General features: G+C 36.8%; 1 protein-coding gene across 4 annotated transcripts; it reads right to left on the reverse strand.

Annotated features, from left to right (window-relative positions):
• Positions 1-1,037: 1,037 nt before the first annotated feature.
• On the reverse strand, positions 1,038-16,298 carry LOC130987142 (SNARE-interacting protein KEULE-like). 4 transcript variants are annotated; one of them, XM_057910765.1, is made up of 21 exons: positions 16,033-16,298; positions 14,313-14,371; positions 13,393-13,474; positions 12,266-12,344; positions 9,136-9,186; positions 8,876-8,972; positions 8,741-8,773; positions 7,342-7,467; positions 7,066-7,257; positions 6,894-6,977; positions 6,714-6,812; positions 6,552-6,625; positions 5,552-5,648; positions 4,854-4,979; positions 4,670-4,765; positions 2,969-3,007; positions 2,769-2,888; positions 2,609-2,686; positions 1,743-1,939; positions 1,421-1,511; positions 1,042-1,359 (listed from the first exon to the last, which is right to left on the reverse strand). In XM_057910765.1, the coding sequence occupies exons 1-21, from the start codon at positions 16,103-16,105 to the stop codon at positions 1,189-1,191; spliced, it is 2,064 nt and encodes a 687-aa protein (XP_057766748.1). In that variant the 5' UTR covers positions 16,106-16,298; the 3' UTR covers positions 1,042-1,188. The 4 variants fall into 4 exon arrangements, with proteins under 4 accessions (XP_057766751.1, XP_057766748.1, XP_057766752.1 ...); XM_057910768.1 differs by lacking the exon at positions 16,033-16,298 and having other exon boundaries at positions 1,038-1,359; positions 9,102-9,186; XM_057910766.1 differs by lacking the exon at positions 2,969-3,007 and having other exon boundaries at positions 1,048-1,359; positions 16,033-16,297.
• Positions 16,299-16,891: the final 593 nt, after the last annotated feature.

Raw genomic sequence — 16,891 nt, forward strand, 5'->3', positions numbered from 1 at the left:
ATCCTGAGACCGATGGCCAGACGGAGGTGCTAAATAGGTGCTTAGAAACTTATCTTCGTTGTTTTATTTCTGAAAGGCCGAAGTAGTGGAGTAAGTGGCTATCATGGGCAGAATTTTGTTACAATACTGGTTTTCATATGGCTGGGGGTACCACACCTTTTGAGGTTGTCTCTGGCAGACCACCCCTGACGCTCTAGCCATTTTTGCCTGGCGAAGATTCCTTCTCAGCTTAGGTTCCATTTGCAGCGCATGCAAGAAAGGATGGTTTGTGAGGCAAATAAACATCTCCGCGACGTGGAATTTCAGGTTGGTGATTTGGTTTATCTGAAATTCCGTCCATACCGTCAATCTACACTATATTCAGCTGTGAATCGGAAAGCTTGCTCCCATTTTTTTGGGCAGTTTAAGATTGAAGGTTGTGTCGGTCTCGTGGCATATGGACTGAAACTTCCCCCGGACTGTTGAGTACACCCCGTCTTCCATGTGTCCCTTTTGAAGAAGGAAATTGTGTCTGCTACAACTTCTCCAACTTTGCCGTAGGATTTGCTCTCGATGGACCATTTCTTTGTTCCGGAAAAGGTGCTGCAAATTTGCTTGGTGCAGCGATGGTACTAGTGTTGAGCAGGTGTTACTTAAGTGGGAAGGTTACCGGTTGATGAGGCTACATGGATGGACGTTGCTGATGTTTGAGGTCAATTTCCTACCTTCCGCCTTGAGGACAAGGCTGTTTCGGGCAGGGAGGCTATTGTTAGCAGGCAGTGGCGCTCATATGTTCGAGGACAGAGAGCGGTGGCAGATAATGATTAGTTTTTTTTGTTATTTATTTATTATTTGCTTTTGTTATGTTTTGGGGTCAAGGCCTGTACGTGGGTGTAGGGTTTCGTTCAATTATTTAACGGAGTCTTCATCGTGTGAGTAGGTTTATCAGAATTAAAACATATTTGTGAGTTGCTTCTCGCTGTTGGCCTCGTTTGAGGAGTTCAGTTTATATAATCCTTCCATTTTCAGTTCATCTTCGACCTTTACTCTATCAAATAGAATTCATGAATAATGAACACATACAATCACGCAACTTATGTTGTGAATTCAATCCCATGTACGTTCCTAGCATATAGGTTATCCAGTTCTACGAACAAAGCATAGCCACTCTACAGGACTCATCTCAGGATTAAACACCAGACCTAGGAGTCAGTTTAATGCACCTTCTAGATGAATGCAAAATAAAGGAGATGATATGCATAGATAGTAGAAAAGAATGAAGTCTTTTACCGTAATAAATTGTGGGGGATCATCGAGACTGGATGATCCTAGAACAATTTCTCTTTGCAACTTTGCTGATAATTTATGACAAGCTCGTAACTGCAGAGAAACAAATTTTAGAAACAAGACACATACACCCAGAGCACAACTTAAATATTACCTCAGAACGTGTTGCCCCACCAACAATAAACACAAAAATCCGCTGACCCATCTTCTTGAAATCACTAGAAGCGTGCCTTAAAATTGAATCACTACAAGAAACAAATAGACAAAGACACAATATTATTTCAAGGTGAAATGATGGGCAAGCAACAGGTAGAGTACATGGAAAAGATAAGAGACTAAATACACAAGCATGTTGAACTTAATAAGATATAGCATTAGACATTTTTCAAAGACCCTGATAAAGCCAAATTTTATGTTGCAATAACCACGAGAGATAAATAGAGAGTCAAATATCAAAAGCAAGCCTCGATAGATACCTTGAATACCCATCATCAGAGCTTCGCGGACGAGCCCATGTTGCTGTTCTTCTTGATCTCTTTGAATGAGGCGTTGGAATGTTACCTGACCTTACTGCTGCAGCCTGAGAGGGTCCATGCATAGTTGGACTAGGTTCATTCATACATGGATAATCATTCCTAGGTAGTTCGCCTTTACTAAGTTTTTCCACAAGCTCCTGCAAGGCAACAGGAACCAGTTAGGTAGGACAATACATACATTAGACTTTACATGGCACTCCGACAAGTGTTACCACTAGTTTTCATCACGAGACACCTCATAATGTGTACAGAAACCATCCTTAAAAGTGAAAATTTAAATGGGCCTCTACAATATGATGAACTTTGTCGAAATTTTTAATTCAAGCCACCAGATCATGACTGGGTAAGGCCTTTATTTTTTTACAAACTTTAAACATGATTATCATAAAAGATGTCAACCATTCATGGCCCTGGACTATAGTACACAGACTGTTCAGAATATTAATGGGACAAAAAAAGAAAAAAAAACAATTCAACATATTAGTCTCAAACAAGAACATTTGAAATGCAATCGCATGAGCAGGTTGCCATATGACTTGATGGATTTTTTTAAGCTCATTCAGTAGCAGTATAATCTGGCTGAGGTAAATCTTTAAGGTAGCAGAATGATGGTTCCTTTTTCCTATAGACAGCTCAAAAGAGAGAGAGATTCCTATAATTGTTTTATTGATTAGCTTCTTCACAGAAAAACAGTGACATCCATATCTCCTTTTGAGCTTCAGCTGAATCACTCATCTAATATCATCTAAGAGCTAGAGATAGGATACATCTCCCCAACTTCACAAAGTCATAATTTGTAGTTTTACCTCTATAACAGGGTAAAAACGTGATAATTGCCAAGTCACTTCTTCACCAGGTCTGTCTTTTCGGGCAGCGTGCTTCTTCTGCAAACATGGAAAAAACGAAAAATTAACTCTACTCTCAGATGCATAGCTAATATAGCACAATCCCTTTTGCATTCACCACCTTGTGGGCATCAAACTTAAGAGAAAATGGTACAATTGAGCTCTTTTTGTGATCGGATGATGATTCAAGCAATCTCATATTATAAATAGCTGTTGTATCATCTGGTGGTAGTCTAGCCAGCTGCATTTTGTGCAACATGATATTAGTTTTCATATTACAGCTTTACCAAATTGCTTAATTGCTGCAGCCACAAGAACCACCTCAAGGAAGGTATTTAGACTTAAAAACATACAGCCTGCCTGTTAAGTAAAATAATAAAAAAAGAACAAGTGAGTGGCAAGAATCTAAAAGATTAAAGCAAAATATTGCATAGCATCTTAGGCCAAAGGGGAGAATTTGAAGCAGCCAGCACTACTTCATCCTTCCTAATGCTTTTCAACAGTTGAAACAAGGTGGACTAAAAGTAGGTCTCTCAAAGTAACGGCATGATTTTTTCATGACTAATTCTTGATCTTTGAGATGTGGATAGTGAGAAAGATGGTACAAATCATCTTTGAGGTAGTAGTTGGTTCTACAGTTGTATCATGATTCCAGGTGACTTATCAGAAAATTATGGAATGTACTAAATTGATCAAGGTTGAGATAGAAAAGCAGTAAAATTGCCAGGTTTAGCAAACTAGAAAAGTTATATGCATTTTTCAGCCATCCACATATGAATTATGAAAGTGAACTTTTTAGCCCTTTAAGGTCTAAAAGATCCTTATTAAGAAACACCAATCCACCATCTTTGGTTCGGGAAGGCAAATTATACCATCAGGGCGCATCCCTGGGACTCTAGGGTCACCGGACTTCTTTCATGTCAAAGAAACGCATGTTTATGTAGAAAACATGCAATACTCCTCATGCATATTCCTCATAGTCTAAACATGACCGACACATGTAATACATATCATGTGAACATGAACTCAATAGACCATGTCATCCCTTCGTTGCAAGCGTTTTTGGTGAATAAAATTTAGAAAAGAAAAAGAATATTACATGAAGGATCGCAACTTTACTGAGGGGTTTTGTGAAAGGATGTGCATCATGCTACATAATTTAGTTGGGGATAATTGGGAGTTGCATGAGGGGAGGGGTGGGGTGCAAGTTTGCATGAAAGGGTGTAGTTTGGAGGTGTTTACAAGTGCGGTGGGTGTGAGCATGTTTAAACAAGGGGCGGGTTGATAGAGTAAAAATGGAGATAACGCAGAGAACAGAACAAATACAAAGGAACAGAATGAACGCAAGAACCGAACAAATAAATATTGAAAGATAAAACTCCTCCACAGAGGCCTACAGCCAACGTGCTGCAACAAACTACTCTGATGTCAAAAGTGATTGGCTCCTACCAAAAACTGAACTATAAATAAACCAAAAATAAAACAAACTCCAATATGCCCATGCATAGTGTATGGGCTTCTAGTCCAACTAAAATAGTGTACTAACAAAAAGACTAATTAAAAATAATGATACATAAAAATAAAGATAAGACTCAATAGTGTGCTATCACGGTTGGGGATGGGGGTTTTACACAAAGGTGGATCAGGTGGTTGGAAAGTTTACAAAAGAGGGGTGCTTATTGGACAGTAGGAGTACAGGAATTTAGATGATTTGGTATGGGGGAGCGTTTTACATAACTGTTTACATGAGTTATGCAGTACCGTATCAGGGTTTAGATTGACTAAACAAGGGTAAATGATAAGGGCAAGAAAAAGGATATTCTAAAAGAAGTAGTGAATATAATCCTTTCTCTATAACGGCTATTTAAATTTTTTTAGCACAGTTGACATCACCTAAAGTATTAACAACCACTGGAACTGCAGTTTAGATTAACAAGAATTAAGAGTTGACACTCGCAAGGTTATGAGGCACATGCCACGGCCCTTCGACTGATAACATTAAAATTAAATTTTGGCACTAACCTCCATTAGTTTTGAGATTTTATCATCATCAAACTTCTCAGGATATACAGCAGCATAAATCATCAATAATCGCAATTTATTTTCACGCGATACATCCTGCCAACAATTGACCATTATAAATTACATCTGTCAACAACAGATAAGCTTCTTCACCTTTTCAGCACAAAGTAAAAACACCACTCACCTCTTTTGTTCTAAGAAAATTAATAATATCCTTGGTTCCTGCATCTCCAAAAACAAGATCCTGCTCTAGTTGACCAACATCTTTAAGCCCAGATTCCCTGATAATTTTGTTAATTTTTCCTGCAATCTGAAGAACACATTAGAAACTATTCGAGCCAGAAACAAAATAGAAATAGTTAGCTATTTTTGAAGTCAATATACAGATCTGCTGCTTACGTTTATTCGACAATAATCTTTAATACTCAAGCTTATCCAGCACAAGCAGAACAAATATAATATTTAATAAGCGACTCATAATTTTTGGAGTTGATCAAAGGTGTCTTGCTATGAAAAGGAATTATTCCATCTATGTATCAACTGATGGACTCACAAGCATTGTATGATATCTTAACTCAAGCTTTGTGTAACTTATTCGCTTCTCCAATACCCTGATTAGAATATTTCTCTGTTAAGCTTTAAATTGCAATCAAACGAGTAAACAAATGCCATTTAGCTTTAACCAGTAAGCATTAGCAACATTTTCTGCCCAAGTCATTTTTACATGTAGGCTTGAATGACTATGAAAGAACATGGTTAAATCTATAGCATAACTATCTTTCAAGATAATACCTTAGCAGATGGTTAAAAAATACCTCTTATTGTGACAACATGGTCAAGCAAAGCATTATAAGTTTCAGCCAAAAATACACTTAGACTCACATCAACATGGAGGGATAGCTTTTCAATTTGTTCACTATATTGAGGCAAAGCTTGAACCATCTTTTGCAAGTCCCGAGTAGACAATTCACCACCAGATCTGCATATTTAACTTACATATTAGATACACATTATACCAGGACTAGCAGGACATACATATTTTTGTTCATTACTACAATACAGAAGCAGGAAAACGTGAGACAAGAACTTTTGGGATTATTAAAGTTTTTTTAGGTATACATCTAGATATAGCCATATAATTGAGCGTCCATGAAACTAAGACCACATAGTTGACAATTTGTTAAGACTTCGCCATTCCAAATTGATAGTCACAATCATACTTCACTTTTGTGATACTTGGATGGTTCAAAGTCTCAGTGAAGCATTATGTCCTGCTACACTTGATACAACTTTAAGTGCATGACAACCTCTCAAAAAACACAGACACACGCACAGACATCTTAATTAGAAAAACAGAAATATGTAAAGCCTTCAGCTCTTCAACCCAACCCAAAGCTCCAAGACAATTTACATCCACATTCAAATTGAGAAGGAAAGAGCGTGGGACGGTCTAACAAGGTGACGGAGGCTAACAGTTCCAATTGATATAAAACTACATCATTGCGAATCCATCATGTACAAATAAAATTATTAAGGTTAAATCCTAGCTAATCAACTCAACACTAACAATAGCCTTAGATATTATGCATTTAAATAACTACCAAGACCAAAGTATAGCTATATCTTTACACCATAAAAAAAATATAAAAAAATAAATAAATAAATAAATAAAGAAACAGTCAGGATATAGGTTACATGTCCTTTGTAAACTAGTAAGATATCTAATATATATTTAAAGACAAGTTGAGAGATTACATATCTAACTCACAAACAAGCAAATTGTCTGAACTAAGGCTATTTCAAATTAAGAGTTGACATAGGTTCTATGGATCAAGTTTTTTCAGGAAGCAACCAAAATATATATTATACATAACTAACCAACCTTGAACCATGAATTTGTGCAGCCTTATTTTTAGATACGAAGTTCGTCATTTTCTCATGCAGCCGCCCACTTGCCTGATAATTGATTAAAGTAAATATAGCAATTGAGTCAAATCTCCTCAAAACTTATAACTAAAAATATAGGAGGATTCTCCATACGTACATCAGCTATATGTGCATGTCGGAGCTCTAACCAGATAGGATCATGATCCTCCAAAAGAACCTCCTTCTTCTCTGGGCGACCACCTGTCTTGCTTGGAACCTGAACAATAAGATTACTTAACATTGCTGAGGAACTTTCAAATTTTCATAAAACACACTGGTAAGATCTCAGAGACACTACCTCATGGACGTATTTATTTCCATCCATATTTAGTAAATCACGGCACATGGCATCATATGTCCATTCATGTATAATCGGAGCAATCTGAACATGAAACGTAAGTATGTCACACAAGAAAAAGTAAACTGGAACTCTCGAGTATTTGAGATTTTGGGCAGGAATAGCTACAAACCTGGTCTACTGATCTATCTAAGATAAGCAGCTCGCATGTCTCTAACTGGGGAAAATTAGGAAGGTTGGCTTTATATTTCATCAGATTGTTCCAAACAGAAGCAGCAAGCTTTGTAGGAATTAAATCACGAAAAGTAGTCATTGTAGTAGGGTCAAGGGATTTAGCAGCACGGTAACGCACATATGGAAACTCCTGTCACATCACAATACAATAGAGGTCTTCACTCTGAAATTGCTAATGCTATAGGCCAACATTATAGGGCTTCAGATGACATACCCTCAAAGAAGCAAATACTGTAGCTATTCGTGTCCCCATCACATTCAAACATGCATCACCTCTGCGAGAGCTTTCTTCATCCCCGAAGAGATCCTCAAGGGCTCTCTCATTGTCAGTGATGAAACCCTGAAGTATTAGACAATTGTTAAAAGAATCCATTGGATTTATTGTTGACATTAGCACCATGCAGCAGGAACAGTTTGAAATACACAAATCTGAACGGTCACCCTCTGATATAGCATAACCTAAGAAGCATGGGGACGGATACGTAATACGGATACGATACGGTACGGGGACGTAAATACGTCATTTTTCCAAAAATCAAGATACGATACGTCAAAAATACGTTTTAGTTTTTTTATTTAAAATATATTTTATATATATTATAAATTCATAATTCACCAAGAATATAAGTAAAACACTACTAATTCATCATAACAAAGTTCCAAATAGCAAATAATGAAATAAAACACAATAAAATGTTAGTAGCCCAGATCACTCATCATCGTCTTTCTCCTCCTCCTACTCCTCCTCCTCCTCCTCCTCCTCCTCCTCCTCTTCCTCTTCCCTCAAATTTGTAGTAAATGGCTGCCAATTCAAATAAAAAACATAAATCAAACTTCAATTCAAATAAATCAACTGCCTAATTCAATAAACCCACTGCCCAATTCGAAATTAAACTTCAATCCAACAAAACCCAAAGCTAAATTCGAAATACCCACTGCCCAATTCGAAATTAAACTTCAATCCAACAAAACCCAAAGCTAAATTCAGCCAATCTTCATACATACCCACTGCCCAAGCCAAATAAAAGAGAGGAGAGTGCGAATTAGGGTCAGAGCAATACCTTTACAGCGGCGGGGCGCAGGGCAGCGCGACGGCGACGGCGGGCTGGCGCAGGGAGGCGCGACGGCGAGCGGCGGGCTGGCGCAGGGAGGCGCGACGGCGAGCGGCGGGGTGGCGCAGGGTGGGTCAGAGAGGAGAGTGCGAACGTAAATGGTGAGTGAGGGAGGCGCGAATTAGGGTTTTACAAGTTAGAAGTTTTAAAATTTTGACTAAAACGTATCTTTTGCTTCAAATACGTATTTGACCGTCTGGTCAACGTATTTTAAACGTATTTTTTATTTAAAAATTAATTAAAAAAGCGGGAGTTAAAAATACGTCCCCGGGGACGTATTTTACGCGTATTTTTCGCGTATCGTCCCCGGGACGTCCCCGGGACGCGTACGCCCAGCAAACTGCCATCCCCATGCTTCATAGAGCATAACTTATTTTACATCTTTGGTTATCAAACCATTCAACTAAATCAGAATAAACCTTTTTTTCTTGCGAGTAGTAAAATGATGATGGGAATGCTAGATACAAGAACTTCCACATAAATGTCTAAAGGATTATATACCTGGCTATCTATGGCGAAATACTCCAAGTTCATCTGTAAAATTCAGATTCAAAATAAGAATAAATACTAGATCTACGTTTAGTATAATGTGTATGGACATAGAGATAGAAAAGAAAAGGACAAGAGACAGTTAACCTCTCTTAAGGCACCAATGCGAGATAAAACACTTCCATCCTTCTTTATTTGGGCAACCAATTCACGGGAAACAGGTGAACTGAAGAATACAAATGCCCTAATGGCAGGAAAAAAAAAAAGTAGATAAAACAGAGATGATGAGCCCAATTATTTTTTCTACCGCAATAGCCACAGATAACACTGGAAATGTAAGTCGGAAGGATTCCATAAAATTGTAGAGGATCACCTAAAAAAAAGAAAGGATAGAACATTTGACATACTTTCTGTACAATGGCGATCTTCCAGACATATCAGAAAGGAAGATAACAATGCTGCAGCATCAAGAAAATGAAGGATAAGAACCAGAATGAGAGGCATATAAGGAACAAGAGACATTATTTATCAAAAAAAACTTTATAAACAAAAACAGAAAAGACAAATTTAGAAGGAAAATTTGAGTTGAAGGGCTCTACGCACTATGCTAGCACCCACAGCATTAATTGTGTAATCAGAATCAAAATGTCTGAAATTTCAAAGTACAAGTTTTTAACAACCCTCCCCATACTTGAACTGCTGAGCTTTGGCATATAAGGCTCTCACAGCATTCAACCACAAAATGCAAATAAATAAAACCACTTGAGTATTTTTCCTAGCAATGTTGCTAAAGTACATTAGTCATCCAAATTCAATGAATAAGAGAGCAATTTGTGAAGGGCCAAGCAAAGGATCAAAATTTGGCCTATATCACATATCTCTCCTAAAAAAAGTTCCGGTGTAGATATGATCTTCAAACTTGGGCAACCTCCAAATAGCCCATGTAAAAACTTTTTACACATGTAAACAACAATGCAGCGCTGCATTGGGCAAGTAGATAGTGGTAAAGGTAGAGAAAAACATATTATGGTCATAAAAATTGACTGATTAGTGGGTGCAAAATGCAACCTCGAAGCTCTTTGTACATAGGTCATATTACAAAAGCAATATAAAAGAATTTGACATCTTGGCAGCTTTAAGCAAGGAATGAAAGGCCTGAAGCTTGTTTAGGATACACAAGCTCTTTGCATTTTTACCATGTCAACGGGCCTTGCCCCAGTTGGCATATAAGAGGAGTTTCTAACTCCTTCTTATCTAAAAGAAATTAAATTCCCAGTTTTTTCATGCCTAGCTAAAGAGTGATTAGTTTCTTACCTGGTCTGTTTGAGGATTTTCACCCTAAAAAATTATATTGACCATCATATCTAGGGCATCACATCACATAACCCTTAAAATTGAGAACAAGAAGTGAGAAAAGGAAAGAAAAAGTGAAATGATGCAGGTGAAATATTTTCCTCAGCTTTTGTTTGAGTAGAGATACCCCTACAACTTCATAAGCTCATAGGTCGATCAAGCTAACATATTTATGTTCGATACCATATGTGTTGATTCTTCTATGAGTTTACATTGTAATAAGCAATTGCCGATATAGCAAGAATCAAATCAATCTTTGATCTATCCATAATATAGGCAACAGCAAAGATCCCAGTAAAATTAAACCAACCAAGAATTCGACATGTATTTCTAAATATATAGCAGATACATTCTCAAGAAGGAAAAACTACACCTAAATGGAACTTGACTATATAAAGTTGAAAAAATGACAAGTAAGATCCTTATAAAAATTATTATCTTATGATACCAGAAGACCTTATCCTACAATAGACCTCTTAATCCAAAGAGGACAAATTATTCAGGAAATGATACTTTCTTTTTCAGCATCAGCAATTTTGGATTCCTAGAGTGGTACTTTATATTCTTGAATGGTAATCATCATTAGGAGCACGCAGAGGTGTATTAGAATGTATAGCCACATACCCCCATATAAACACAGCAGACATACAGCTAACAAAAGCATCTTGATTTTCACCTTAATGTCCTTGAACATCAAGACCCCAGATGTTTCACCACCATTGTCACATATGATTAATTATGGTCCATATAATACAGCAAAAATGAGTTTATAATTTTGTGAATGTCAAATAAGGCTCAAATAAAATATGTAAGATATAGAATGAAGCATAACTTCATAGGTGACCAGCTACATTTTTTTTTTGGTAGGAGACAAATATCTTAAGAGACTGGACTCGAACCTGAGACCTTTGGCCTCAGACATTAATTAACCACTCTACTGTCAGGCCAACACAACACGCACACAGGTGACCAGCTACATTTTTTTTTTTTTGGTAGGAGAAACAAATACCACTTCAAGCCGTCACGTATGATAGATCACATACCCTAGAAGAGTCTTACATTTACCACTTCTTACCCCTACTGTCAGGCTAACATCATTGCACTTCTTACCCCTACTATCATAAACACTACCGTAGAACCTTCCATTTACATAATACTCCTAACATCATTGCATTCTCTGTGTTGTGATTGATGACAAAAAATATCAAATTGAAATTTGTAGAAGTCTCTCAATTTGAGAGAAAAATCTCTTTCTATATAAACATATTGTAATTAAATGCAAGGAGGTTGCATGTCTTATTCACACGCACAGAGTGCGCACCTCGATATTGGTGCTCTTTACTATTTAGCTAAAATGTGAGGTGCACCTACAGACAGGGATTTAGGACAATGATTATTCCTTAGTTGCTTTTCATCGCTTTTCCCTGCAGCAGGATGCATGAAATGTGTTGACTGTCATAACACCAAATTAAGTTCAGTAACCTAACCCTTCCTGCTTTCATATGCTACACTTATCACATGGCAGTCTTTGATGTGATCAAGGGTAAAAGATAATTTTAACTAGAATCCACATTTATCTTCCAAATACGGGCAACTATATCATACTTCATACTAGTGAAATTAGAAGGCTGCCAAAGTTCTGTGACTTACATATCTTCAAAATCATTGAACCTAGAATTCAGTACTATCGTTAAACAAACAAGATATCGTGATTCTGCTCCCTCACAACCATAACTTTCATATTGCTATCCTAATTGAAGGCGGCACAAATTCATTATGATCAAAGGCAGGACGACATGGAAGAAATGGGTAGATTTCTCCGAAATATACAGAACGATTATCCTCTCTGGAAAGACAAGTACCACATGACCACAATGGCATCAAACGGCCTACTTCTAGATCACCAGATAATTCCTGCTAAGAAAATCATGCACTACAAAGCTACAAAAACGACATAAATTTATATGTTAATTCATCTCCAGAAAATGAAAAAGGATAACTGATACATGATGAACAACTTTTGCGGAAGTCAACAGACTTCCTTTATTAGAGTCCAGTAACTTTCATGCAAGGATGCTCTGAGCTCATTGGCTTACTTGTTCAAATTATTTTGCAAGCCCTATAGCCTTACTATCTGGATGATGCCAAAACCAAAGTCAGATGATAAAAAGGTGAACTCCATACTTTTCTTTGGTTGGTTGGATGAAATATATGGCATCCATGGATGGCAAAGGTTGTCTTCGTTTGTGTATATCTTCCACCACTGTGACAGGGCAGAGAACATTGTTACTTTAGGATACCTTTTGTTCCATAAAAATTACTCCCTCCGTCCGCCAAGATTATGTCACTTTCATGTACAAATTGTACATGAAAGTGACATAATCTTGGCGGACGGAGGGAGTATAAAGCAGTGAATTACAATTGGAATCAATCAAATGCATGTTTCTTCTTTCCCGAAAAATACAGTTATAGATTATACTAAACATGGAGTCCAGACAAACTAACTCATAATGCTTCCACCAACTTATAACAAATAAAAACTGCACGAACCAAAAGATCACCACACATCCAGAGCTTTTCTATTAGTCCAAGCATACAGACAATACATCAGACTATGTTTTCATAACAAGGCATATGAAGACGTTCTTATGAATAGATATTGAATGCACAAATTGGAGAAACTACATAAGTATTGAGAATGGCACAGGAATGTAAATTCTAAAGCCAAATAGCCCACTAAATTGCTAGCACGAAGAGACATTTAATACCTGAAATATCTTGTTAGCAATTTAAGTAGAAAAGAATATGGATTTGAAGTCATTGCTTTCATAAGAAGTAAGTTTCAACAAGTTGAGTTCTGTCAATTTCATAATCAATATTTATATTCACCAACTTTCAGATGAGAATTGATAAAAACACTGTTGAAATTATTGGCTGAAATTGTGTGATTACTGATCATCAACCTTACAATTGCTAAATCTTATTATTATTGTTTTTGTTGTTGTTGTTGTTGTTCTTAACGTGTTGTTATTACTTATTAGATTATTAGATTATCAAATATTAACTATTGGTCTCACACACAATCTGAGCACTGAGTTTTATAGGGGTTAGATGCATATTGATGAAACATTTTGCAAGTAACTTCCAAGTACTTAAATAAATAAATCCAAGATGAAAAATATTGGCATGACCATGTACAAAGATAATAAAATGACAGAGATGTAAGAGAACAACAAAAAGCAAACAATAGTGTCGGGTATAACATCAAGAAAGATACAATATCTCTCTGAGACTGGCCTTATATTTCTTACATGAAACTCCTTCCTCAGTGATATCTGCCATCTTGCACGCATAAGACATTACTTTAACTGTTAACTTGTCCATAATGAGTACCTACATGTCAAGGTATCAGAACAGGGAGGTGACAAAACTTATAGAAAATTAAGGATTAAGGGGCATCACATGATAGATCAAAGGGAAATCTCAACCCAAATAAATATGTTTTCTCATTGACAACTAAATTTTGATTATAATTTGTGCCTATGATTATTTTCAAATGTCAAACAGGACTTTGTGCGTCTCCTGGAAATATAAGTATTTGATAGATTACATTTTCTGCAATAGAGTTAGCGATAATGGTACAATAAAACCAACACATCTCAAGAGGTTGTGAATTAAATTGGATCAAGTAAATTAAAGTTTCATCTAAGGTGATTGATGCTGAATGATTCAGTCAAAAGGACTTTTTGCCAACAAAATTTGACTAGTATCATGAGCACAGACAAGAGGCATGTGAGGGGGAAAAGGTCAGTGCAGAAAATAGAAAAGCAAAATTATTAATACTTTTGTAATGACAATATATATTGACCACTGGAAAGAAATAATTGAAATAAATGAAAACCCTTGTAACAATTTAACTACAGAAGCCTCTGCTCCACACCACAGCCTCTGTTGGATTCATTATTGTAACGAGCCTATGATTTTACGTTATTTTCTTTCCCAAGCCTTCAATGCACCACACAACCTCTATTGCATACTTTATATCAATCTGATGAACTTGCACACATAAATATCGAAAAATTTCAGAAGATTCTTGTGATTTCTATAAGACAAAAACTTGAGGTCTTAGGATTGATGGAGAAGAGAAGTCCTAGCAATCCTCCAACCCAATTACCCACACCTAAAATCTTATCAACTCTCTCAATGTAAGAGAAATATCATTCTTTTCTACCTTCCAACTCGACTTTGAATCGCCTGTTTTGGTTGATCGGAGCATTTCATATAACAATCCTGTATATGCATAGCAGAAATTAGCAATTTTAGAGAACTTACTGAAGACAAAATATACATAAATGCAGCTTGCTAATTCTTCAATAATAAACACCACTAAGAAAGATTTGCATAGAACTATGACCTACAGAATGACATGAGCAAGCATAACACCAGTCATAAGAAACTGATAAAAGATTAGCAAATTTGGATTGCTGGACCTGAAAATATGAACTACAAAATCATCTAATGTTGTGCAGTAGGATAAAGCTGATACAGACTGAAGCTCAATGATAGTTATTAATGTATGGATCAACAGAAGTTAAATCTTAAATCTATAGGAAGATTCAATTCCTACCTTATCAGGATTTGTTTAGCAATCAACTGTTTCTAAAAGTGGTTAGTAGAAAGAAACATTTACAGACTGAAGCTTCAGACACTTTTTAACTTCTGGAGCTTAATGGTATTCTTTAACTGATGCATCAATAGACGTAGGAGAAGAAAAAGAAAAAAAAGCACACACACACAATAGGGCGATTGAATTCGCTATCTTACTCGTGTTTTATCAGGAAATTTATAGCATCAACAGTTCCTATAAGTGACCAGTAGAACAAATTTGATACAGATTAAAGCTCAGAAGCTATTCAAGTTCTGCTGCTCAATTCTGCAATCTATGCATCAACAGACACTAAAAAGTAAAAACTAGAGGACGGTTAAGCTGGCCATCTTACTAGTGGTGTTTTATCAGAATTTGTATAGCAACCCACTAGTTTCTACAAGTGACCAGTAGAAAAAACTGATACAGACTGAATCTTCAGTAAATTTTGAGTTCTGGTGCTCAGTGATATTCTTGAATCTATGCATCAACACATTAAGAAATATAAGGGAATTAATTGTGCTATCTTATAAGTTTATTCAGGATTTGACAGCTGAGCGGGGCGCCGGGGCCCTGGATGCGCTAGCGATTGGCACATAGGGGAGTGGTTGCCCGGGTTTCTCGGCCTGGTATCCTGTTACTGAGCTACGAGCTACTGAGTTCTGGCTCCGATGACAAAATCATCACCGGTATTTGACAAATCTCCTGCCAGGGTAGACCGCGCTCCCGCGGTTCGCGAGAAGGAAAAAGGACTCATCCTTCCCACTTCCCCTACCAACTACTCAACACTCAATCGACCGACAGAAGATCTACGAGCCCTAGAGTTCCATAGCTATAACTCACCCAGCAACTACAGTAGTTACTAACCGACTGCTTCAAGTATCGCTGACATAGCAAAATGGAAACCGTGGTTTGGGCCCACTTTCTTTCGTGATCCCGGGCTTACAAATAAAGTAAATCAACTATGACAAATCTGGTCTCAACAAAATCAAAAGAGCGGAATTCTGATATTTGGTTTAGCAATCAACAGTTTCTACACGTAATAAAGGAATGCAATCTGTATCTAAAGCCTAGAAACAAATTAGATAATCAAGACAGCTCAAATGTGTTTTAAATAAGTAGTCAAATCTCTTAGCTTATGCAATCTATTCCACTTGTGTCTTTCATAACTAAAAATAAATCCCGCGAAGCTTTACACAGCGTCTCACTCAACCCAATCACACGCGAACCAACTAATTTCAACACACTCTCTTAGAAATACATATAGCTCGCAGAAAAGAGACCCAGCGATGCAAAATTGACTTACTATCGCGGCTAATTTGGCGAAAATTCTTGTACTCGCTCCCCTGCGACGACGTATCGGAATCAGACATCGACATGACGATAAGATTACAATTTCGAACAGCGTGACTTTATCTTTTTCCTTCTCTAAGGGATGAATCAATTCAACGCCCCGAAATTACGTTGTTGATCCTGAGTTCTGGTTGTGGATTGTAGAGAGAGAAGAGAGATGTTTTGAGGGAAGATTTCTGGTTATGGATTGTATAAAGAGAAGGGAGATGTTGAGGGAAGAGAGAAATGGCATTTATATTCGGGTTTTGCGTGGGTTTGACTATTCGACCCTGATTGTTGAATTATCCTAGAACTAGAACCAATGCTAGTCTAATCCGGGTCGGGCGGGTCGCATCCCCAAACTTTTTCTTCATTTCATGGGGTCTTGCTTTCCAACTTAATTAATACTCCCCCGTCCAAAATAGGGTTAATTGTAGTTTATGACCTGAACTTTAGAGTCATTTATAAATATGGCTTGAACTTTAAAAAATACAAAAACATAACCTAAACCTTGAAATCATTTGCAAAAATGACCTGAACTTTGAAAAATACAAAAAAATAGCTTAAACTTTGAAATCATTTGTAAAAAATGACCTGAAGTTTGGAGTCATTTGTAAAAATGACATTAACTTTAAAAATACAAAAAAAAAATGACATGAACTTTGAAGTCATTTGTAATAATGGCACGAACTTTATTAATATAAAAAATGACTCAATTTTTATCAAATGTATAAAAATGGCATGAGCTTATACTTTCGAATTCGAATTATGACAACGTGGAAAGTCCGACATTGACGTGAAAATTATATGAAAATTATAAATTCACTTGAAAT

This window comes from Salvia miltiorrhiza, chromosome 5, assembly GCF_028751815.1.
Source record: "Salvia miltiorrhiza cultivar Shanhuang (shh) chromosome 5, IMPLAD_Smil_shh, whole genome shotgun sequence".
Lineage (NCBI taxonomy): Eukaryota > Viridiplantae > Streptophyta > Magnoliopsida > Lamiales > Lamiaceae > Salvia > Salvia miltiorrhiza.